This window comes from Lodderomyces elongisporus, chromosome 4, assembly GCF_030384665.1.
Source record: "Lodderomyces elongisporus chromosome 4, complete sequence".
NCBI classification, from domain to species: Eukaryota; Fungi; Ascomycota; class Pichiomycetes; order Serinales; family Debaryomycetaceae; genus Lodderomyces; species Lodderomyces elongisporus.
Genome location: NC_083676.1, coordinates 2032583 through 2058218, shown reverse-complemented (window position 1 = coordinate 2058218; position 25636 = coordinate 2032583). Strand labels below are relative to the sequence as shown.

At 39.0% G+C, this 25636-nt stretch overlaps 6 protein-coding genes across 6 annotated transcripts; 2 read left to right on the top strand and 4 right to left on the bottom strand. All coding sequences in view use genetic code 12, as the record gives it.

Annotated features, from left to right (window-relative positions):
• Positions 1–1043: 1043 nt before the first annotated feature.
• PVL30_003878 (uncharacterized protein) lies at positions 1044–2016 on the top strand (the record flags this gene model as incomplete). Its single annotated transcript, XM_061119505.1, has 2 exons — positions 1044–1050; positions 1202–2016. The coding sequence occupies 2 exons, from the start codon at positions 1044–1046 to the stop codon at positions 2014–2016; spliced, it is 822 nt and encodes a 273-aa protein (XP_060975488.1).
• A 2613-nt stretch (positions 2017–4629) lies between these two features.
• On the bottom strand, positions 4630–6798 carry MDS3 (mck1 dosage suppressor; the record flags this gene model as incomplete). The annotated part of the gene is made up of 1 exon (XM_001526443.1): positions 4630–6798. One exon carries the CDS (start codon positions 6796–6798, stop codon positions 4630–4632), a length of 2169 nt encoding a protein of 722 aa, XP_001526493.2.
• Positions 6799–8444: 1646 nt separating this feature from the next.
• On the top strand, positions 8445–12062 carry PVL30_003876 (uncharacterized protein; the record flags this gene model as incomplete). Its single annotated transcript, XM_001526442.1, has 1 exon — positions 8445–12062. The coding sequence occupies one exon, from the start codon at positions 8445–8447 to the stop codon at positions 12060–12062; it is 3618 nt and encodes a 1205-aa protein (XP_001526492.2).
• Positions 12063–12283: 221 nt separating this feature from the next.
• On the bottom strand, positions 12284–13354 carry NOP13 (Nucleolar protein 13; the record flags this gene model as incomplete). The annotated part of the gene is made up of 1 exon (XM_001526441.1): positions 12284–13354. The coding sequence occupies one exon, from the start codon at positions 13352–13354 to the stop codon at positions 12284–12286; it is 1071 nt and encodes a 356-aa protein (XP_001526491.2).
• A 481-nt stretch (positions 13355–13835) lies between these two features.
• Positions 13836–16749, bottom strand: OCA5 (Protein required for Brome mosaic virus replication; the record flags this gene model as incomplete). Its single annotated transcript, XM_001526440.2, has 4 exons — positions 13836–15913; positions 16478–16484; positions 16700–16705; positions 16744–16749. The coding sequence occupies 4 exons, from the start codon at positions 16747–16749 to the stop codon at positions 13836–13838; spliced, it is 2097 nt and encodes a 698-aa protein (XP_001526490.2).
• A 3237-nt stretch (positions 16750–19986) lies between these two features.
• On the bottom strand, positions 19987–25473 carry ECM29 (proteasome component M29; the record flags this gene model as incomplete). The annotated part of the gene is made up of 1 exon (XM_001526436.2): positions 19987–25473. One exon carries the CDS (start codon positions 25471–25473, stop codon positions 19987–19989), a length of 5487 nt encoding a protein of 1828 aa, XP_001526486.2.
• Positions 25474–25636: the final 163 nt, after the last annotated feature.

Below are 25636 nucleotides of genomic sequence, written 5' to 3'. Positions count from 1 at the left end.
TGTTTCAATGTTTCAAGTGCATCCTGTTTCAAGTGCATCCTTACACCGAGTTTCAAGTGCATCCTTACACCGAGTTTCAAGTGCATCCTTACACCGAGTTTCAAGTGCATCCTTACACCGAGTTTCAAGTGCATCCTTACACCGAGTTTCAAGTGCATCCTTACACCGAGTTTCAAGTGCATCCTTACACCGAGTTTCAAGTGCATCCTTACACCGAGTTTCAAGTGCATCCTTACACCGAGTTTCAAGTGCATCCTTACACCGAGTTTCAAGTGCATCCTTACACCGAGTTTCAAGTGCATCCTTACACCGAGTTTCAAGTGCATCCTTACACCGAGTTTCAAGTGCATCCTTACACCGAGTTTCAAGTGCATCCTTACACCGAGTTTCAAGTGCATCCTTACACCGAGTTTCAAGTGCATCCTTACACCGAGTTTCAAGTGCGTCCTTACACCGAGTTTCAAGTGCAATCTATGATTTTAAAGCTTTAGTTACATTCAAATTTACCCTGACTTCATTCAACCACTCTTTATATCACTGAACCCTTCCTACACAGATGTCATAATTGATGTAATAAACAACTCTTTCTAGAGTCCAAGGTACTTTTTCATCGGATTCACTAAGTATAAAACATTTTGTCAATGTTTAGCTTACAACATTTTTTATCTTCCTCTAGTCAGTTCCATTACATAAAAAATGTACCTAATTTTGCGTCATTTTCTAACAAACAAATTGACTTTAGATTACTCTGCTGTCACACATTCCTATTTTTCACTTACAAGGAAACTCAAATTCTTCGCCCTCTCGAATTTTACGCATTTCCCCAATGGGAAAAAAGACACGATGCAAGGACTACACTATACTGAACTCCTCTCATCTTCAGTAGTTTTGTAGCAACTGCTCCACACCCAAAGGAAGGTCGATGGGTTGCCAAGACTAAACCATAATCACTTTGGTATACACACGACCTACACTGACCAATTGGAAGTCAAGTTGGAAGATAGATAGGAGTTAATCAATACAAGAGACTGCTTGATGATGATATGACTAGTATGATATAGTACGAAAAGTCAACAGGACTAATGGGATTAACAGTACTGGAAGTGGAATATAAAAAGGAGAAGGAATATCCCATTACTCCTACGAATTTAGGAAATGTAATTTAGTAATTTTTGAAGTCAACGAATTTAATATACGAAAGACAACGATTTGTGTAACAAGAAACAACTTAATATGAATGCTAGGATTATTCAACTTCAACAGGTTATGAGCAGCCCTGGTACGCTTGCCAACTTCAACCAAGCTGACAAACTTTCAGGAAGTGACAATTATTATGAATGGTTAAGGGTCTTGTCAGTGAAGTTGAGGTCGTCGTCGACTGGTGTGTATCAATACTGCATGCATGGGGACGTCGGTGTTCTTGTTGAAGAAAATGAAGATGACAAAGCAAAGTTAGTTGAGTCATTAAATTGTCTCATACGCTTTATTTTAGTTAATAGTGTTACAGGGAATGCACTTAGAACTGCAAGTGAATTTACTGGTTCAGGAAGAGACTTATTTTTACAACTTCAAAAACTTTATGGTCAAGTGACTATACTTGGTGCTATTGATTTACTTTGTGAACATCATGAACAACCATGGAAGACAGCTGAAGGTAGCATACTTGCAAACTGTATGTCTGCTTTCAATAAAATTCATAATCGTGTTTACCGTCATTTCACAAAAGATGCTTATTTCGTGTTACAACAGTTGGCTGCATTGAAATTGGCTGGTATCCCAGAAAACAAAATTAAGGATATTGTTGATGACTATAATCGAAAATATTCTGATAGTTTTGAAGATTTTACGATACAAAATGTTGAGCCCTTTATGGTAGCACACATTAAAGACACGGTAAAACCCAAGGAAATTACGGCAAATGCTTTTGTTGCTGAACGTGTGGTGAAGTGCTATAATTGTCAGAAACCAGGTCATATTTCTAGAAATTGTCCTGAATTATCTCGCAAGTTTCCTTAAAACAAACCCTAAGAAGATGCCTTGGAAAGACAAAAGACCTGGGAAAAAAATTATGAATGGGTAGCTTTTCTTGGTCTTAAAAAGGAGGCAAACAAATTCGACTTTGATAGTGGTGCTTCACATCACATTGTATGTGATAAGCACATGTGCAAGTCATTAAGACCTTATAAAGATGAAATGCGAAGACGTGGTGGTTTCAAAGTTGATGTCCATGGTATTGGTACTGTGAAACTTCAGCTACGAAATGGATATTTCTCGAATTGTTGATGACAACTCAAGTATGTCAATGGATTTAGATGAAGAGAGGGAAAATGATCTGGATGATGGCAGTGATGGTGAACTTAAACTGGTTGATCAACAGATGGCAAAGCTGATTGCAGTAAACTATGTTGCCAGTAGTTTTATTGCGCCGGAAAATGAGAAACTGATAACGGAGGATGTTCCAAAGATATTGAAACAAACAATGAATTCGAAAGATGCTAGTCGATGGAAGGAAGCTATTAATGAGGAATTGCATGCACATGCTGAGAACCAAACGTTTAGCTTAGTACGATTACCAAAAGGAAGGAATGCGATCACGAGTAGATGGGTCTTTACAATCAAAAAGGATGGACGGTTCAAAGCAAGGTTGGTGGCCAGAGTACCTAGTCAAGTTAAAGGAATAGACTATGAGAAAACCTTTGCTCCGGTCATTAGGTATGAATCATTGAGGATTATGATGGCAATTGCTGCTCAAAAGAAAAATGGTTTTTACATCAGATGGATGTGACCACTGCCTTTCCAAATGCGTCATTGGATGATGAGATTTATATGCAACAACCTGAAGGATATGAGATTTCAAAATGTTCAGACTTCGTATGCAAGTTGAATAAGTCTCTATATGGTTTGAAGCAAGCTCCATTAGCATGGAATCAACGAGTTGATACAGTGTCGAGAATTTCAGGATTCATTAGAAATAGGGCGGAAAATTGTTTGTATTTCAAGATAGATGATCATTCAATGTTCATTGTTGCACTTTATGTTGATGATCTTCTTATTGCAGGTACCACTGATCAGAGCTGCTCATAACCTGTTGAAGTTGAATAATCCTAGCATTCATATTAAGTTGTTTCTTGTTACACAAATCGTTGTCTTTCGTATATTAAATTCGTTGACTTCTAAAATTACTAAAATTACAATTCCTCAATTCGTAGAACTTATGGGATATTCCTACTCCTTTTTATATTCCTCTTCCAATACAATTAATTTACCTTCACCTTCTTTTAGCTTCTTCTAAGTGACCTTAGCTATATATTGAAACCTGGCTATTGGTTTCCCGTACCTTCAACTAACTTGGAAGAGTAACTTTATGCTCCGACCTTTTCTGTCTTTCTCATTACTTTTGCATAATCTCCATTTCTCTTAGTAATCCCAAACACTTTTCCACTTTTTCCGTTGTGACTTCTTCTCTCCCCAACTCTTACTCTCTTTTTTTTCTATTTCCGATATTTGTAAAAACAAATTTGCGACACTGTCATCACGTGATCTGGCTATGTGAAAAACAGCTCACGTGATAGCCTGAAGCATATACAATCCTAATCATTAACTCGAAAACTACTTCAACTCCCAACACCGATTTTTCCATACTATACAAACAACAGGTTCATATTTCCCATCTTTCAGCGTTTCAAATGGTACCCTTTAGAATGTTCCAACATTTTTTTTATTGCAATTTTTGTATGTAATCTGCTCGGGTTGAGGTACTGCTAATAGCGTACTGTCTTCCAAATTTGACAGAGCTGGCTGATTAACTTGTTTCTCGTCCTAGTGTGATACGTTACCTTTGATGTTTTCATAGTTATTGTTAGTTCTTTCATACGTTGTTAATCTTTATGGTGGTATTTCATATCTTACCTTTTTTCACATTTTTAGCACATATTTAGACCAAACTTCTGCACAACAATTTTAATGTTTTATAAAATTGCAGTAGACACCAAACAATTCACAAGCATGAAAACGCTTAATAACATTGCATATTGCACACCATCACAACTCTGTCATGTTTATTGTTCATTTTTCATGATTTCCAATACACATGGCATTGTAAAGTATTAGTTTAGTCTTAATTGCATCTCATACCTAGCTATCGCACCCATGTTACCTTAGTTTCAACCGTGAACCACATTCAACTGTGTGAGAACCAAAAAAAACAGGGTAGAGAGAGAAAGAGGGAGAAGAAAACAAAGTTGCAGACACGTGACACACCTCCATACATATTGTACCTTTAATTCCCATCTTCCAAACAATTATACATAAGCGAATTGCCCCATATTGAAGAAAAAACTCTAAATTGATGTTTACACCATCCCAAATATATATATATATATATATATACTGCAAAATTCGACTCTATACTAAGGAACAAACATTCTCAGATTGAAGATACTTTTGTCTCAACTAAACAAACTCTAGATAAAACAAAACAAAACAAAGCAAAGCAAAACAAAGCAAAACAATCAGGTTCTACTATCTAGAACAAGCAAACAAGCAAACCAGCAAATCAACATATAGAAAAATGTAAAATGTAAATGAAAATAAAAACAAAACGTGCAATTTTCAAACTACACCAAGCTTTCATTGCAACAAGGACTTTATGATCTTCAAGTTTGCACAACGCAAAAACAAGTTCATATCGCCAACTAGCACACAGGACTCGTAAATTGCATCGATGATACTATCCAGCGGCACGGCAGATTCCGGGTCAACTGCCTCCTCAACAGTGACTGTATTGAGCTTACTATGTTTCGCAACACCATCCTCCGCCTCCTCTTCCTCATCCTCATCGTAGTCATACTTGGGTCTATCGAATACCAGCCTATTACGTGGTCCAATCTTGGGTGCAGCTAAACTCTCAGCATCAAGGTACTCCAACCCAAACCCACCTTTGTGGCCATCACTACTACGATCACTACCACCGTCACTACTACTTCCTTCATCATCATTATCACCGTTATTGCTACTTCCACCACCACCACCACCACTACCACCACTACCATTGCCATTGCCTGTATTAGCACCATCGAAATTATTGGCGGCTGCACATACATCTGAAACCTTCTCCATCAAGTCGTAATCCACCTCTCCGGCATCAATAGAAGATATAAACTTCAAATGCGCACTGATCCGCTCATCATTAATCTCCATATAGTATTGCTCTTTCCTACCAATGATATTCACCAACGTGTCCCTCACAAGATCGTAAAGTGTCGACACCTTGTAGAACTTGCCAATAAGGAAATTGTCCAAGAGCGTTGGTGCTATTTGCCACCGGTTGCCAATCTGGCCAGTATACAAAAACTCGCAAAATGCTCGTACTGTCGTCGTTGTAAATGGGATATACAATTTCCTAGGTATCAAAGATGGTTCCATAGCATAGTTTTCAAACTGGGGCTCCTCGTCCGAAACCTCCCCTTCTTCATCCAATGTGTCACTCCTCTCTCTGTAGAAATTGCCACCATCTCCACTTGAAATATCTGCATGGCTCAACCTTTCGCCTCTTGTGCTTGCAGTAGACGTCGAGGAGAGCTTCAAATCCGAGTTAGACCTGCTAAAACTCGGTCTCATATTGGGGAGAGACAGACTCAAGTCGTGATGCAATGGTGACGAGCCCGTGTTTGATCCTGGTGCCGGGCCAGATGGTGCAGATAAGGAAGCTCTTGGTGATGCAAATGGTGAACCTTTGGGTGACCTTGACGCGGGTATGTTTCGTAGTACAGATAGTGTGTGCAAAAGCGATGCTCGTGGGGACGACATCCTATATGAAGTTGGAGCCGACGGTACTGGTGGGAGCTGTTCTCTAGGCAATGGTTTTTGTGGTGGAATATCTTTCAATTGTGTATTGATCAAGCTGTCTAGCACTGGTGGAGAAGAGAAGCTAGTGGTAGTGGTGGTGGTATTACTAGTTGCAGCATTAGCAACAGGAGCAGTAGTGTCAGTAGTGATGGTATCAGTAGTGGTGTTGGTGGCTGCTGCTGCTGTGGTTGCTGCTGTTGCTGCTATGAAAGATGGATCCTGTTTCTCCAATTGCTGAGGATCAATTGATACCGATGACGCAGAGGACGTAGAGGACTTTGCCCTTCTTTGCTCTGCAAAGTCAATATTCAAGTTTTCGTTTGATGTTTGGAAAGGTATTCGGAAATGAGGGGCATCCTTAATGGTTTGAGCATTTACATTAACATTTACATTTAAATCTCCATGTCTATCTTCGTGTCCATCTCCACGTCCAAGTCCATATTCATGTTCTTCTTGGCTTTGTTGATGAGTACGTTTGGTATTCTGCAAGATATTGGAATGGGTTGGTGTAGCACCAGATTCAAACTGGTCTACAGCTATCACGTACCCTTTTGCCAAGATGTGTGCAAAGTATTTGCCCCATCTGTCAATCAACACCCGCATCGATACTGGTATCCTATCTCCATTGCATGATATGATTTCAAAATCAGAAATGAGGTCGCCATACCTGTCAAATGCGTTTCTTCCCAAAGTGACAGCCGAGGGAGGGAAGATGGATCTGATGTTTAGTGATTTGGGTGCAGCATAGTGGACATAGTCTTCAAAGCTGACTGCACCATGCGATGAGGTTTGCGAAACAGTTGAAGGAAATTTAGCTCTATACGCTACAAAAGGTGGTTGTTGTTGTTGTTGTTGTTGTTGTTGTTGTTGTTGTTGTTGACCCGGAGGTTGAGTATTACTCGAATGGTCAGAGAGTGATCCAGGATCACTGTTTCTAGTTCTGTCTCTCATCCAGTTACGTGTATTTGTGTGTGGGGGGGGGAGGTAAGGGAGATGGGGGATGGCGATGGTGATGAAGTAAAGCAAAGCGTAAAAAAAAAATAAGGGGAGAAGGTCTATTGTAATCAACAAATAGCGTGTTAGTGCATTCTAATACAGTTTTACCTGTACTTTCGTGGGGAGGGGGGTGAAGATGAGTTTTAACTAGAGCAGATTTGATCCACTACTGATGTATATAAGGAGGACGCTGCAGGCAAGTTTGCTAGTAGTAGCAGTAAGAATGTATTATTAGTGTTTGTGTGTCACAGTAAAGTTACTAGCAATAGCACATAGCACTAAAAAGAAAAATTAAAAATAAAAAATAAATATAAAAATAAAAATAAAAATAAATATAAAAATGTGACATAAAGCAAAAAAAAAAAAAAGAATCACACACAAAAGTTTGTGGGCAACTTTAAAAAATAAAATAAAATAAAGAAAAAAACAGAGGGAGGAAAAGAAACAACACAAAAACAACCTTAATGACAGATCGAATAGGGATAAATGAGGGTGGAAGTTCCTGATAAAAAATATTCAAAAAAATAAAAAAAAAACAAAGCTAAAGAAAGTAAAATCATAGATCGTATCTAGTGTATGAGAATGAGAGATAGAGATAGAGAGAGAGAGAGAGAGTTAAGAAATGTTCATTTATGATGCTTGTTCCAACATACTTCTATGGTCGTAGAGAACAAGAGTTGGTAATGATAAAAAAAAAAAGAAGGATTGGGTTCGAATATATGGATGGCTCCTATTATTGAGGCGTCGTGTGTGCGCCTTACTGCATTAGGAAGAATTGTAACCCTTTTCAGTTCAAATTCTAATATTCTCTCTCGCTCTCTATTCTTCTTTAGTATGTATATATATATATATACTTTAATCCCTTGTACATTATACCTATATATCAATCAACAACATTGTGTTAACTATGGCAATTCAATAAAGTTAGCACACAGCACTCAATAGTGTAAAAGAACGAAAGAAAGAAATAGACAGAGAGAGAGAGAGAGAGAGCAAAAGTAAAAAAAGTAAAAAAAGTAAAAAAACAAAACAAGTCAACAACTCCTTATTGTGTTTATTGCTGGATGATAAGCAAATTATTGGAGCTAACACTGGCAGTAGTAGCAGTAGTAGCAGTAGTAGCAGTAGTAGCAGTAGTAGCAGTAGTAGCAGTAGTAGCAGTAGTAGCAGTAGTAGCAGTAGTAGCAGTAGTAGCAGTAGCAGTAGCAGTAACAGTAACAGTAACAAGAATTGTGGTAGCAACTTTAACTTAACCTTGGCTTACCTCACGCGGCACACACGCACACACGCACACACTAATTTCTTCGTCATTCCACATTATACTAGGAATTTCAATTGAGCCTCGCAATTTCACCTTATTTCCCCTTCAAAATTCCCTTCTTCGACTTCCAATCCAACATTTCTCTCTCCTCTACTCCTGCCCCCCCTTTTTTTCCCCTTTCCTTTTCTTCAATTGTAAACATCCTTATTTTTCCAAATCCGAATTTACTTTTAACCCTTTTATATCTCAACTCACAAGTGGCAAGTAGCAAGTAGCAAGTACCAAATTTGCATTCTGGCATTAACATCCGACAATATCCATATATCTTAAACACACCATAATGTCTGATACGTCGATTGAGACAAAACCTTCCAAACAGCAGCCCCAGAGCAGGTTGAAGCAATTGACTTCTGGCTCGAGCTGGGTGTCTCCCTTTAGGGGCCAACCAGACGACGAACAAAACAGCTCGAAAAAGAAGACCAATTTGCACAAGCAATTGAGAGAGGACAACAAATTAGACCATATTAGAGTCCCTGCCAAGTTTGCACACCATCCAACATTGGAGGCAGAAGCAAAGAAGAATAAGAAACAGCAACAATCTACTGCAAAGAAAACCACTCCAAAAACAACCACTACCAAGACTGCCGAAAAAAAACCAGCAGCTAAAGAAGTGAAAGCTACCGACGAAACCAAAGAATCCGCAGATGCTGTAGAAAAGAAACTCGACGACGAGTCTAAACAGTTGAAGATAACCGATGGTGATGCCGAAAATGTAACCGGTACAACTGAGACCAATAATACTGACACTACAAAAGACGTTATAGATGCTGAAGATGCTGAAGATGAAAGCAAGGATGTCGAAGAACCATTACAGGGCGAAGCAGCACTCATCAAAGATACAGAAGCCAACAACGAAACCAACAACGAAACCAGCAACGAAACCAGTGCCGTGAAACAGGCTGAAGCCGCAGCCGAAGAACACCACGAGAAGTTTGAAAAAGACATTGAAGAAGCAAAAGACGAAATCAAAAAAACCGAAGAAGCCAAACAGGAAGTCTTGCAAGGAGATGACGATATCGAAAAGTTGGCAAAACAAGACTCTCAGGAAATAGCTGCACCACCACAGACCAAGTATGAACCTGTAGAAGCCCCAAACAAGGCAACAGTAGAGAAACTCAAGGATAAGCCTGTTCTTTTGAAACACTACCAAGAACTTAACGCCGTTGCCTTGGGGTCACTTGCACACGACATTGATGACCCTAAAAAGGTTATTGAGTTGGGCTCTGGTTTGAGAATGACCCAAGAACAATTGATGGAAATGGCAGCAAAGAGAGTTGCGCCCGTCATCACCTCTATCAACAGTGAAGTTTCGAAAACAAGACAAGAAGACGAGATCAAGAGACAACAGCAATTGGACCAAAAAGTCAAGAAACACGAGGGCAAGTTGAAAGGCGAGTTTGACAAGTACTTGGGCAAACTCAACAAGAAGAAGGAAGCTTTTAACCAAGAAATTGAAAAGAAGTTGGCCAACATTGAAAACTTGAAAAAGACCTCGATCAAGACCGCTGAGGATTTCGACAAAAAGACCAAAAAGGAGATTGCTACTGCAAAGAAGGAGTTTACAGAACGTGAAGAAAAAGCAGTTACCCAACATGGCACCGATAAGGAAACCCTTGAAAAGAACCACGAGGAACTCCTTGCTACCAAAAAGCAAGAACTCGAGGATGCAAAGACAGGCCAAGACAAGGCTACCGAGGAAATCGAGGCTCTTCAAGAAAAGAAAACCAAGTTGGACAATAGCAACACAGAGTTGGCTGATGAGATTGAAAAACTTTCTGCTATTGTTAATGAAAAGAATGTCAAATTGGACGACTTGGTTTCCCAATACGAGACTCACGAGAAAGCCATTGACTCAAACTTGAATCAAACCAAGGACTTGAACGACAAAATTGATGTTATCAACAAGGACTTGGATGAGAAAAAGTCAACTCATAAAGGGTTGACTGCGGAAGTTGCAGCTTTGGGTGCAGCTATTGGTGCTTACACTGCTAAATTATCCGACTTGGACTCTGACAAGCAAGACAGAACCAAGAGGTTGGCAGACGCTAAGGAAAAGATGACAACTTGGCAAGCAGACAAGGATAAGTTGGCTGAGGAGGCTGCAAGAGAGCACGAGCGTCAAAGAGTACAAGCTACCCAGGAGTACGAGACAAGAAAGCACCAAGAGGAATTGGAGAGACAAAGACAAAAAGAAGAAGAAGAGAGACTTGCAAAAGAAGAAGAGGAGAGACAAGCTAAATTGAAGGCAGAAGAGGAAAAGAGACAAGCCGAGGAAGAAGAAAGACAAGCCAAGTTGAGAGCTGAAGAAGAGGAACGCAAGAGACAAGAAGAGCTCAAGGCCAAAGAGTTGAAAGAGAAGGAAAAGAAAAGCGCGTCAGTGACTGCAGCTATCAAAGAAAAAGAAGCAACTCAAAAAGACCTTGAGAAAGAACGTAACCAACATGATGCACTTTTCCAAAAAGGATCATACGAAGGTGAGGAGACAAACTACCAAGCTGCACAAAAGAATAGATTGAGAGATGAGATTACCAATTTGCAGAAAATCAAGGACTTGAGAGAAGAGAGAGCCACATACACTGGAGAAGACCCTAAATCTTCAGAACTCGATACATTGATTGACGAGAGGAAAAAGGCGATTGAGAAGTTAAACACCAAGCAAGCTGAAACTAAATCGACCCCGAAAGTTTCCAAGAGCGCTGAAGCTCCAGTTGGAGCAAGCATTGTGGGAGCTGGAGCTGTAGGTGCAGGTGCTATTGGAGCCGGTGCAGTGGGAGCTGGTGGTAGTGGCAATGCCAATGTAGCCAATGCATCATCTGGTTTCAACCTGGCATCTGTTCCTCAAATTCCTACTGCTCACTCGGAAACAGCTAAGGACTACAACCAAAAAGAGATCAAGTCAAACTATGCTGACCCAAAAGCTTCAATCCCAGAGTTTCCACAGCAAAAAGATAAAAGCAACAACACCAACAACACCAACACCACTACTACTGGAGGTAATGTTGCAGCATTAGAAGCTCCGGTATCTAAGGATATTACCAACGAGTACAACCCTAAAGCGCAAGAATCCAACTATTCTGACCCAAAAGCTTCCATTCCAGAATTTAAGCAGGGTAACAATAAGAGCAACAACACGACCACCACTACCACCACCAACGTTGCTGCTTTGGAAGCTCCAGTATCAAAAGACATTGCCGACAACTACAATTCCAAGGCTATCAATTCCAACTACGCTGACCCAAAAGCATCTATTCCAACCTATGAGGAATCAGAAAACGTCAATGACAAAAACAGCGGTAAAAGCGGTAGTGGTGCCAAGACCGCTATTGGCGCTCTCACAGGAGGTGCAATTGGAGCTGGTGCAGCCAGTGCAGCCAGTGGTAGTAACTCTGCCCAACAGCAATCAGAGCCTCACAAGTCCAATAGTTTGACCGATAGATTCAAGAATTGGGGACGTAGACGTTCATCAAAGGACAGCTCTTCTTCATCCACCAACAAGGATGTTGAAAAAGCCGGAAAAGCCGGAAAAGCTGGAAAAGCTGAACAAACCGAAAAGAATAAGAATGCAGGAATAGTCTCTTCTTCCGCAGCTTCTAAGAATGCTGAGAAAACTCCAGCTACTGCTGCTATTGTTCCAAAAGGTGACCAGACTGTAGGAGGTGTCAACGCCAGAGATGTTGAAAGCAGTTCCCAACAACCACCACAAAGCAAGGAGGCACAAAAAGCGCCATCTATCCGTGATGACTCTTCCTACGAAGTCCAATCTGTTTACGAGGTTGTTACAGAAGCCGAGTATGAAGCACACAAGAACAATCCAGACTATTTGGAAGTGAGTGAAGAGGAGTACAGAAGACACAAGCAATTGGAGAAGCAAGTGAACCTCGTTGAAAAGTTGTCTTAATTTTGACTTTGAATTTTGAATTTTGGATTTTTTTATCTTTCTTTCTTCCCTTTAAACTCTCCCGTTTAAGAGAGAGACATTGCGTCAAAAATAAAATAAAATATTCAATTTCTAGGATGTTCTTTTTTATAACCTTTGTCATTTTTTTTTATATATATTTAAATCTTTATATCTATATTAATAGTATTATTACCAGTATTTTTTCAAATCAAACTTTCAGTTTAATCGAATGTAATTTTCTTACCAGAAGACGGCACAATAGCTGCACTTGCTCTTTGAGCAGTTGCCAATGCAATTGAAGACTTTTGACGTTTATTCTGTCTATCCTGTGGTTTATCGCGTGGTCTTTCTTGGCGTCTGTCGTAAGATCTCTCATGTTGGTTTTCGTAACTTCTGTCTTGGCCCCTGTCTTGACCCCTGTCTTGACCTCTGTCTTGACCCCTCTCTCTATACTGAGGTTTGCTAATCCGTGGCGCCAGGAGGTCACCTCTTGCCGCTTCCTCTCCTTCTCCACCGGTAAACTCTGAAGGTCTTCCGTTTGTATGACTCTTTGGTCTCTTTTTCGATCTATCCTCACCATACTCCAATCTAAGCTTTCTATTCAACATCATCTTGGTCAATTTCGAGTTCATTGCGGCAACAGCACCTTCCTCCTTTTTGAAATCAATAAATGCAAACCCTTTACATTTTCCAGTATCTTGGAAAGTCGCCATTCTGATTCTGGCAATATCCCCACAGTGTCTAAAGTGCTCTTCAAGATTATCTTCGGTAGTGTCAAACCCAAGATTCCCAACGAAAAGAATCCTACTTGGTGGTAATTTACTTTCTGTCTTTTCTGGTCTGCCTTCAAACGATTTGGCATTCTTGATAAGCAATTTACGTCCGTTAAGAAAAGATTCGCTTAGTTCAACAAGAGAGGTGACTTGCTCTTCATTCTTTACATCAACATAAGAAAAACCTTTGATCTGGTTTCCCTTTTTGGGCAAATTCACTCGAGTGATGTCCTCTTCGTTAACCGAACTTTTCGCAGTCAAGAACCGCACCAAGTCTTCTTTCGTAGTATCAAAAGACAAATTCCCAATCCAAACACCGTATTGTGACTTCTCCTGTCTCTCGTTCTGCTTAGATGCTTCGTCATCTGAAACTGGCTCTTTGATCTCGAGCTTACCCTTTTTCACCAACCGCTTTTGTTTCTTCGAAAGCGGCACTGAGGCTTTCAAGTCTATTTCAAGCTCCTCAATATCATCTGCATTACGCTTATTACGCTCTGGTCTCGTATTTTCCTGCTCCATCCTTTTGCTATTCTTTTATTATTCTATTCTTTCTAACTATTCTTTTTTGTTTGATCTGATTTGTTATTTACTGAGTTGTAAATGCAATAAAGGATGGAATTGTTGTTAGGCTTATCACAAATGTAGACCTCATCACACTTGTAATTTGGAAACTACTGAAGGGAGAAAAAAAGGAAAAGATACAAAACGGTACGGCGTGCGGCTCAAAGCATTATCTACATTTTCTGGTTTTTTTTTTTTTCCTTCGCTTTAATAAATTTTTAAACAAAATATTCCATACAATATACATATAGACATACATACATGCACACACACACCCACCCATACACACTAACACACATACATGTATACATACATGTACACATACATGTATACATACATGTACACATACATGTATACATACATGTACACATACATGTACACATACATGTACACATACATGTACAAATACATATATACATATTCGTAGACTAACTCTCGCTTACCCATCATCAACAAATTCGGTCCATAGCCATTTGCGCCACTCTTCGCCCGCTTCATTAATGATACTATCGATGAAATTGATCTTATGCTTGTTGTCCTGTGCATCATTCGAGATTATAATCGTGTTAAGGGTTTTCTCTTCCGACGGCAGCGATGGCTTACTACTACGCACTGAGCTTGGGTCATTTCCATTATTGTTCAAACGTTTCCTCTGTTTGTGGTTGTATTCGTACGACTTTGATGGAAGTCGTGATAGGAACTGTCGTATTTCATGCTGGTCCAACTCTACTAATGTGTTCTCTTTGGACTTTAGCAACGAAATCGAGATGAAAATGAGTGCAACATGCGGATCAATGGTGGAGAATGGGATAGTTAAGGCAGGGGCATCAGAGGCGGGACTAACAATCTTTGATTTAGAGCTGTCTGATTGTAGTTGCTGATTGAAATCGGCTCTTGATATATGGAAATTGCAGTTCAACTCATGCACCAAATCCCTAAAGGAATTATTTCTTGGATTCATCTTGGGTCTCTCAGTTTTCTCAGAGTTGAGTGTCCAGAAAATGTCTGGTCCAAGTTTCTCCAACGTGTCTCTATTGACGTAATTGAGCTTTTCATAATAGTAGTTGAAATTCTTTTTCGGATTTTTTAATCTCCACCCTAACATGAAATCCCAGATCCGGCCTCTATCAAATTTAGACCACGCCTTAGTGCCACAGAATTTGAGCCACCATATCAACCACTCATCATCCAGACATCCAAATTTGCTCAAAATTTGCTCTTCATGGAAATACTGAGAAAGTTCAGGAAGCAACTTTCGCAAACAAAAGATGAAGAATGACACTCTTTCTTCAATGGTGCCACCAGTCACTGGGAGTCTCGTCTTGTTGAGTTGATCTTGTTGATGATGATGATGATAATGATGGTGGTTATGATGGTTGTGGTGATCATTGCTAGCCACGTCTCCTTTACCTCCCGTTGAACCATTTTGACTGGTTTGTTTCCTCGAATCAGGTTCAGGACAATGGAGCAACACCAAAACAAGTCTTTCATAAACCTCGTGGAAAGCCAATGACGAAATGTGCTCGTCGTTGTAAATCAATTCCTCAAGGTAGTTTCCCAAACCTGGGATATTGTCTATGTAATGCGTGTAGTCGTCCAAAACATTATGTGTAAGTTTTGGGTGGGAGTTTTGGTCTCTTCCCACCAATACCCATGGCGTCTTTGGAAGCGGTGGGATCCACTCTGCCAAGTTAAGCGCCATCCATAGCAAAGAAAGGTCGTATTTGATAATTTTGCCCCACTTTAATGTAAACTTCTTTACTGCATTTTCAATAACATCGAGAATTTCCCGGTCTAAAGATGGCAATTCAGTCGACAGCGAGCCAAATATTCTTTGCACATACCTTGAAATGTCCTTCTTGATCCTATTTTCAGTATCGGATCGCGCATTATAACTGGCTTGTTCGTGCAGACGCTGTGTACCGTTTGAGGAGCTATTCCTTGAACCACTATCTTTCGAAAAAGATGAGTAAGAAGATGAAGAAGAAGAAGAAGAAGTCGACGACGAGGAGTCCAGTTCGTTACCTTCATTTATGACTTCGTTATCTGGTTGAATAAATGGGTCAAGGACAAATGGATGGTATTTGAGTAATACTGGCCATGCTTTGAAGCGTAGAAATGGTGGGATACCTTTCTGTCTAGCAATCAAGGCTAGACCATGATGGTTCTTGTTATTTAGATATTGTTTGCATAAATTGAATATCTCGAGGTCGTAATTGAAAGAAGGTTTTGGACCTTCTGACGGCAGACTGCTGTAACCTAGAGCACCATTATGAGTATGCTGTGGATGCAGAGAAGTTTGCTGATGATGATTGTGATGTTGTAGCTGTTGTAGCTGTTGTTGCTGTTGTTGCTGTTGTTGCTGTTGTTGCTGTTGTTGCTGTTGTTGCTGTTGTTGCTGTTGCTGCTGTTGGTGGTGACTATTTTGTGATGGAATGTTGATGTTGGCACTACTTTCTGGAACATTAACTGTATTAAACTGCTCCAGTTCTGCCAAATGTGGGCTGATTGTACTTGCTTGCATTTTGAGGGTTTTTATTTCTTTAAAGTCAAAAAAAAATCAGCGTTTATCAACTTGAGTAATTGTAATAGATACTGGACTGTGTAATGATATAACCAAGGTTTAGTTTATTTTTTTTAAAACTTTTCTATTTCCTTAATGTTTCTTCTTCTTTTTTTTTTCTGTAAATAAAAAGTGAATATGCTTAATCGACCGATAAAACCAATGATTGTTCTTTAATCTTGGTTAATTTGATTTTTCCTTCTTCTTGCTAATTTTGTATTATAAAGTTATTCTAGACAAGTGTTTGACAGTGTCAAAGGCAGGGGTGGTTGTTTCAATACATATTTGTAAAGTATTGGTTGAGAATGCTAGGAAAATGAAATAAATAAGTAAAAAAAAATGGAAATGATGATGTGGCTCGTTTCCTTCTTTGCTACTACTGGTGTGAATACTAGCAATATATTTCTATTAATCAAAAGCTCTATCTTTCAGCTAGTTATGTTATGTTCTGTTCTGTTCTGTTCTATTCTGATTTGCCTTGTCTAGGTTCTGTTGATTAAAGGAGAAAAAAGAAAGACTCTTGGGCTAAGTAAGCAAGAAGTGAAAGTATAGCTTGGAAATCGACTTTAAAGTCTAGTTGTCAATCCTACCAACCAACAAAATTTTGGTGGGTTTCAAAAAAAAAAAAAAAACAAGTATATACACATAAAAAAAAATTAAATTAAATAAAATAAAATTAAAAAAGAAGAATTAAAACTTAACAAGAAGAAGAAAAAGAAGAAAGAGCTCGCAATACTTACATCACACTGCTGACATTTTATTTTATTTTTTTTTTTTTTAATACAGGCATAGTTCTAGCCAATTGCAGGGAAAACTACATCCTTCACTTTTGTATAGAGACTGGATATTAAGTATTATTCACTACAATTAGACTACATTTTGATGAATAACAAATGCGTGCTTTTCGTAATTACAATGGCAACAGGATGAAGAAGATGTGTGAATTAAGGAAAACTATAGGTTGTGTGCGTCTTAAATATAAATAAGTTATAAACTATGCACGTGACCTCTCCTCATTGCACACGACCACAATGTTTCAGTAGCTGTTCCATTTTCCTTTGTTTTTTATTCTTTTTTTGTTATAATTTTCATTTTTATCCTTCCATAGTGAAGTATGGATGCAATAGATCCATTGCCTGTAATCACCAACAAAGGCATAAAGACAATAAGAATACCTACACCCCCCACACATACACACACACATATATATATATATAAAGATGTATATAGATAGTATGGTATAAAGGTAGTTTTTTTTTTTGTAGAATAGCTCGTCTTCTTACCTTCTAATTTTGTAAAGAGAGATTAGTAAAGAAAAAAAAACAAGCAAGTGAACATAACTTTACGACTTTGAAAGCACGAAACAATGTGACGATGAAGCATTCTACACCATTTTGACAAAACAATACTAGACAAAATAATCTTCCAAACTTATCAAGAGAAAAAAAAAAGAATAAAAAAGATTCGGAGAGTTCATCTACTTTACAAGATACTATCCCGGTGCTAAACTCTCTCCACTCCGATTGCTTTGTCGCTAGCAAGTTGTAATAATTCTAGAACCGTAGACTTTCCTTTCATACATCTCATAACTATAGTATTTCAGACGAACACAACAATCATCAACATTTTGTTGTCAATTGGATCAACTTTTTACTTTTTTTTTATACATCCATATCGATTTGTTTGATGACCTTATTTCTGGGCCGATTTATCAACTGACGCAACCTTCCATCGTAAGTTACCACATAATCTTTGATAAACTTTTTCTATCTGTTCCTGCTGTTCGTGGCACGTGAAGATAATAAATAATATATATTAAAAAAAATAAAAAAAAAATAATAAATAAAAAATAAAAAATAAAATTGAATAAAAAGAAATAAATAAAAATTTTGCGCTTTTAAATTTCTTTTTTTTTTCTTTTCTCCTTTATTTATTTAACACCTTCCTCTACTACTCTCTGTTTTTCGTATTGGTTCTTTTAACTCTTACCCTTTTTGGCAAGGCTGGTTGAGTATAGGAGAATGTTTAATACCACAACACATGTAAACAAAACTACAAGCCATTGACAACGACATAAACAGTAGAAGTAAAAAAAAAAGAACACATACACATACACAACCATATCTGGAGTTGAGTGATTTAACAGAATAGGCCGTTCACCTTCCGATAAGTTTCAAATGTAATCCCAAAAGTGAGAGATAATCGTAATACCCAACTCGATTTGTAGTCCGTGGCTGGCATTGAAGATGTTGTGTTAGGGGCGATTGAAACCACCCCCTCAATGTTTACTAGTGAGTCCTAGCAAAGATATGGCCGATAGAATCCATTATCCAACATTATAGCAGTATTTTTTTGTTTTGTTTTGTTTTGTTTTGTTTTCCATTTTTTCTCTTCTCTTCTCTTCTCTTTTCTTCTCTTTTCTTTTCTTTTCGTTAAGTTTCATTTTCTTACCTCCACTGTTGTCGATTTGTTTCTTGCACGGCTTAGCTATCCCGGAGTGTTTACTATACTATTACTCGGTGAGCCTAATACCTTCCGAGATAAGTCGAGACATGGAAAGTGAGAGCTTCAGTGTTTGTGCGGTTTTTTTTTATTGTGTGTGCTTAGTCATACAATCATCAAGAATTTTAGACACGACACATGAAATAGGGGCAAGTGGGGGAAAAGAGAGAGAGAGAGAGAGAGGCAAAGAGAGACAGAGAGAGAGAAAAAAAAAGAAATTCACAAGTTGGCAAAAGTCGTGTACTTTTGATCAAGACACATGATAAGGAGTCGTCTATGTGTTTTGTGTGTGCTTGTGTGAGGCTTGCTGCTGATTAGTATATAAGGAGACAGCAATTGCCACCAGGTCGATATTAACGTCGAACTCTTTTCTACAATACTTTTTTACAACACTTTTTTTTTCACAACACTATCTTTTTACTCATCAACACTTAGTGGACAATAACAACAACAACTACAACTACAGCACTTTCTTGAATAATATACATACACAATGCAAATTTTTGTCAAGACATTAACAGGAAAAACAATTACATTGGAAGTGGAGTCGTCGGACACCATTGACAATGTCAAGTCCAAGATTCAAGACAAGGAAGGTATTCCACCAGACCAACAAAGATTGATCTTTGCCGGTAAACAATTGGAAGATGGCAGAACCTTGTCGGACTACAATATCCAAAAGGAATCCACATTGCACTTGGTGTTGAGATTGAGAGGTGGTATGCAAATCTTTGTCAAGACATTAACAGGAAAAACAATCACATTGGAAGTGGAGTCGTCTGACACCATTGACAATGTCAAGTCCAAGATTCAAGACAAGGAAGGTATTCCACCAGACCAACAAAGATTGATCTTTGCCGGTAAACAATTGGAAGATGGCAGAACCTTGTCAGACTACAATATCCAAAAGGAATCTACATTGCACTTGGTGTTGAGATTGAGAGGTGGTATGCAAATCTTTGTCAAGACATTGACAGGAAAAACAATCACATTGGAAGTGGAGTCGTCGGACACCATTGACAATGTCAAGTCCAAGATCCAAGACAAGGAAGGTATTCCACCAGACCAACAGAGATTGATCTTTGCCGGTAAACAATTGGAAGATGGCAGAACCTTGTCAGACTACAATATCCAAAAGGAATCTACATTGCACTTGGTGTTGAGATTGAGAGGTGGTATGCAAATCTTTGTCAAGACATTGACAGGAAAAACAATCACATTGGAAGTGGAGTCGTCGGACACCATTGACAATGTCAAGTCCAAGATCCAAGACAAGGAAGGTATTCCACCAGACCAACAGAGATTGATCTTTGCCGGTAAACAATTGGAAGATGGCAGAACCTTGTCGGACTACAATATCCAAAAAGAGTCTACATTGCACTTGGTGTTGAGATTGAGAGGTGGTAATTAGTAAAAGTAATATTATATATACTTGTATGTATGTATCTAATAATTGAATAATTGTGCAATGAACTAAACACATTTTGAAAACAAAGAAAAAAAAATATATAAAAACTTTATTTCTTTATTCCTTTTCTACCTCTACTTTGACAACACTCGAGGTCTCTTTTGCTCTAAACTCTGACAACTTGGAAACAATCAAATTCTTGATGGCTTCCGACTCTACAAACTTGATAATGCTCTTTGAGAGTCGAATCATTTCAATCTTGACTGATTCGAGTTCTGAAACATGCAAACACTGGTCACAAATAATGATCCACGTTTCACCCAACGACGTTTCGGTATCCACTTCTTTTGGTAAATCTTGCAATACACCTCTCAATAGTTTACAGACTCTCACTTTTGTCCTCCATGTAGGGAAAAGCCCCGGGTTGAGCGATTTTTTAATAGCCCACCAGAGTAAATCCAATTGTACTTTTAAAGTTGAACCGGGAGAGAACGAATCACCAAGAATATCCAAAAGTTCCAACCTTCTTTCTTCTTGCGCAATTGCCCCTGGTCCTTTTTCGCCATTAGCATCAGCCATCTCAACATCACTATCACTATCACCATCACTTGCACCACCGCCATTACCATTTCTAACTTTATATTCGCGCTGCAAAAACTCTCTCATTATATCAAAAAAGACATCATTAACTGTGGAAACCGGAGTGTTTTGGACAAATTTGGATGCGGCACGAAGCGCCAATCGCAGGTATACCTTATTCTTCCGCTTAATTTCTGTGCTCACGGTTTTCTCAATTCCATTTTTCAAATCCAGATCGTGCAATAACCAAAAAGACTTGGACAAGATAGAAAAATCAACCAACGCTTGAAACACATATTCCTTTCCGTCCCATGACTTGCCTCTGTTTGCCTCTACTAAAGAGTTTAAAACTTTTGTCACTGTTTGTGACGAAAACAGATCAAAGGTTGTATAAACTGCACACAAATTAGACAAGGCTTTGGCAAGCGTGACACGAACAGCAAATTCGTTTGATTGCAAATAAGTTGTGAAAAATTCCAAGATATCTGTTGCATACAATTTCACTGCAGAGCTTCCACTAGCATGTTCTGTCCACACTTTATCAAAATTTGTATGCACACGTTCATTTCCATCAAACCTGCCCACATAAGCAAATGGTAGAAATGCAGATGCCAACACGTCGAATTTGTCACCGCCATATCGAGAAAAACATTCACTAGCAACGGAGGACAAGTAGCGTGCTTTTGACCAATCTTTGGGGTCAAAGTACATGGAACAAAGTTTCTGCGAATAATTAACAATGGTATCAGTTGTGCAAACCCTGCAGATGTAGCCAGCAGCAGCAGCATAACAACTTGCAACTGTTTCATTTCGATCTGAAAATTGACTCACTGCCAAGTTTAGTAAAAATTGTCCCTGCAGACGCTGCTGTATCAACTCCCTATGATTTGTCACTAAAGTTATCAACACCTTTGAGCCACTCACTTTTGAGGGCAAGCCAACGCTTCGCTTGACGGCATGGGAAAGTTTGCTCATAAATTGCTCAATATGCGACTCGTCCAATTGCAGTAGCAAGAAATCTATCGAATCCATCAACAGCGAGTTACCAACACTTTTCAATCTTTTGGAATCAAGCTCATTATTGTCAATGTTGTATTTTCCAGCATTCAAAGCAAGATAATTAACAACCTCGGGCTCCATCGTTGAGAATTGAAGGATAAAGTTCTCAACCAACTCACCTACATATGGTTTCAACATCTTGCTCTTGGATTTACACAATTTCAAAAGTGTACTAATGGAAAACTCCTTGATCTCAGCAGACTCTGATCCCAAACCTTTGTTTCCCAAAAGAAATTCAATCAATTCGCCCAACAAGTTGCCGTTCTCGTCATCACTATTTGACTTCTTCTTCTTCTTGCCAAGTTCTCTGGTCAATGTAGCAACGAGTGTCTTGGCCAACTTTTCTCCTTCCTTACGAACGCTATCCTTGATATCATCCATAACACGGAAAGTCATATTCCAAATCGATTTGAGACGGTCCACATACAGATTGAAATCAATCACATGGAAAAGATCATTTAACGCAGTGGCACTAGCTTGACGAATACGCCATTCTTTATTTCCCATTCCTTTCAATAAATCATCCAAAATAATCAAAGAATAGTCCTTAACAACTTGCAGTGAATTTTTAACCAAAGTAGTCCATAAAGTCTCCATCGACAGTGAGACTTGTGGGTATGGATCGAATCTATACCTGTATAAACGCGGGATTAGCCTTTTGGCCAAATTTTTATCTTTTAGTAACAAATCATCCATCGACGTTTGCGCAAGTATCGATCCTAAACCATAAGCAATTCCTCTTCTTGACGACCACAAGGCAGATGATTTGGCTATCGACATGAATTTGTACACTAGACTCGGGTCTCCTGCCTCTTGTGCTAGATTAAGAACGTCCTTGTACGTGGAAATGGATCCGTCATTGGATTTCAAAGTTTCTGGTTCAAAAAGCGTAGTATTTTGTTCAACACTACCAGCTGTATAGGTGTTTGTATCTGTTTGAGTAAACGATTTAAACAATGATTTGACAAGTGTTTCACGCAAATTTTTGTCACCTAGCTCGTACAAGAGGGATAACCCTCTGGATGCAGCATCTTGTATGAGCTCATCTCTGTCTGCTAAAAACTTCATAAAAACGGCCTGTATCTCAATGGACTTGTCTTTGATTATGTTAAGGTGTCCACAGTTTTGTACAAACAGAAGAAGCCAAATACAACCAGCTCTTCTAAGTAAAGGTTTCGTATTCTTACATGCATCAAAAACAGTATCAAGCAAGATGGGCAATCGAGTTGTTTCACTGGTAAGAGAGTCCAACTCGATACTTCCAATCGTGTCACGCTGGAGCAAAATTTGTTTGGATTTGAATCCAGCAGCTGCCAAAGTCAATGCTTCTCCAGAGGCAAAAATCACTTCAATATCTTTTGAATTGTGATAGTTGTAAATAGCTTGCTCATCTTGAGTGAGTAAACCCTCAGCTGAGTCAGAAGATGGACGGTTAGTATCACTATTGCTCATTGCTAAAGCTCCCAAGAGTAAAACTGCTTTTTCATCAAACTTTTTCAAACTCTCCTTTACGCCTAACCTGATTGTATCAGCAAAAGTTGGTTTCGTTAAAAGAATTTGGCGCAACAACCCGTAAATGGCCATCTCGTAGATCCCTTCAATTACAGTGTCGCGTGATTGCCTCGATGCTAACGAGTTTTCCAAATCGACAAGCAACTTATCAAGAAACTTATCAAGAAAATTGAGGTTTTGAAGTTGAACACCTTTGCTAAATATTCGTGCATACAAATAACATCTCATTAACATCGATGTTTCAGAGTATTTACATGCACTCATCTGTTGCACAATAGTTTCAAGCTCTGGTTGATCAATTGCAGAATAGCTGCTAACAATGATGCTGATGATTTTACTCACACGCAGCAATGTCTTTGGCTCAAGTCTTTTGTCCAATGTTTCGTGCATTAATGAGGGCAACAATGGTATCAAAGTTTGAACTGATTCAAAAGAGGCAAATGTCAAAAGCTGGACTGTATGGAATGAAGTTTCTTGAGCCAGGGTCTGTCTAAAAATGGCGCCTTCTTTCAAACTTTCTGTTAACACGTCGATGCAACACCTCAATAAAATCGACATGTTTTCCACCAATAAACCCAGTCTGATTTTTAGTAATTTGCGTACTTCCAAATCTGATTCTATCGACTTTTCTACTCTTAATGACCATTCTTCGTCTACATAAATCACAGTTTTGGAATCACGAGTAGCCTCCATAACCAAAAGTTGTTTTGCAAACTCAATAATTTTAGGAACAACCGAGTAAATACTCAGGTCTGGTAATGATTGTGCTTTCGAGAACTCTTCAACAAAAAGATTGACAAATGTACTAAAATCGGGGAACTGGACACGGCGATTATTGGCATAGTCTGATGTGTGTAAATTGAAATAGTAAGGATGTAAGCCGCGCTTGGACTCTTCATTGGTCTCGGCTCCAAATTCGTTGTTGGTTCCCAATAAACAAATAAACCTTGCAAATGCATCTTCAAATGGAAATGCCGCATTGACATACTTTATTATAACGTGTGATGTTTTCCTAGTATTGACTTGTGAAAGCTCGTGCCAGGCTAATAAACGCAACTCATTCTTGTTGCCCTCACTGAGTTGTCCAAAATAGACTGCCAAACCAGACAAGACACCCTGAATCACAACTCGTGTTTCAGGAGGCTCGATACTCAAGGCGTCAAAGAGGAAAGAAATATACTCCCATTGCGAAAGGAAAAGCGACGGTGAAGCCAATAAGAGGCTCCCTAAAGTCTCATATTTCTTTTGTCGTTCCAAATTAGCCAGTGAATCGTTTGTTATTTGGCTTTTATCAGACAATTGAGTTTTTAAAGTTTGCGCAACTTCATTTGCAAATGCATTGGATTGACTTGAACCTTTGTGTGTATTTGCATACAGATACACAATATCCAATATCGAATACCGAATCTTACGTTGCTCTGAGTTGAGAGCATTCAATGCCACACGGGGCAAACCTGGATGGACAAAAAATCTATCGGTCTTGACTAGCAAGTGCAAGATGTTAGTTTTCAAGTTGACACTTGTTGTGCTCTTTTCAGTTTCCACGAAAAACATGTCTATCAAATAATCCATCAAGTTCCGAGAATCCAGTATTTGTACCAGCGCAATATTTGACAGTGATTGCAGTTGCAGTTGCAGTTGCAGTTGCAACTGCAGTTGTTGTTGCTTTAAAGTTTTGCTGTAAACATCATTGATATTCAAAGCTGGATCAGCAGCAGCAATCAAATATGGTAATATACACTGATCCAAGGAGAAAGCCGACTTTAAAAACTCAAGTAAATTCACCTTAACATCAAGTAGATCTCTATTGTCGTAATAAACCATACCTGCATCGGTAGTAAAGAACTTCACTTCTTGTTCAGTCAAGCCTGAGGTCGAGTCAACTCCAATTGCTGTGGGCTTGAGTCTTAGAAACTGACTGATTTTAAACGCCAAGTATTTTTCGTTCGTCGGATTTGACGTGAAACCAAAGCTTTGCCTGAATGCATGATACTCCAATGAGTCCCAAACAGGAGCTTTCCAGCCAACCAAAAGCTTGCACAACACACTAAACATTCGAGCAGCAATGGAATATGGAAGATTGGACATCCCTTGTACAACCAATGGCACCAACGACTTTTTCTCCTCGAAACTTAGTCTGTCGACTCCTCGTGCCAAAAACAATGCCGAGTATAACCTCACAGATGTCGTGTCTAAACCTGCTTGGACATTCGGTGTATAAACTTGTTCTATCAACGACCTTACGGGCAATTGGATAGTCTTACTTGTGATTCGAGGCATGACATGTTGAATGATCTTGAGAACCAGCTTGCGTACTTCGGCGTGGGGACTGGATAGTTTTAGTAAAGTGGGGGCGAGGTATAAACCAAGTGTTTTCTCCAATTGTTGGTCATCTTCGGCAAGTGCAAACTTCAATTCAACCCTGTTCAACAAGGCTAATTCCTGTTCTGCCATACTTGCATTGACGTGTAAGGGACAGAAATAGTAGAGATAGTGATGGTTGTGGTTGTGTAGGAGGTGGTGGCAAAACGTATTGAAAAGTTGTTTTCAATTGGAATTTGCAACTTTCGCACCTAGTCCTACCAAACACTATACCACACACGCCAACGCAAAATAG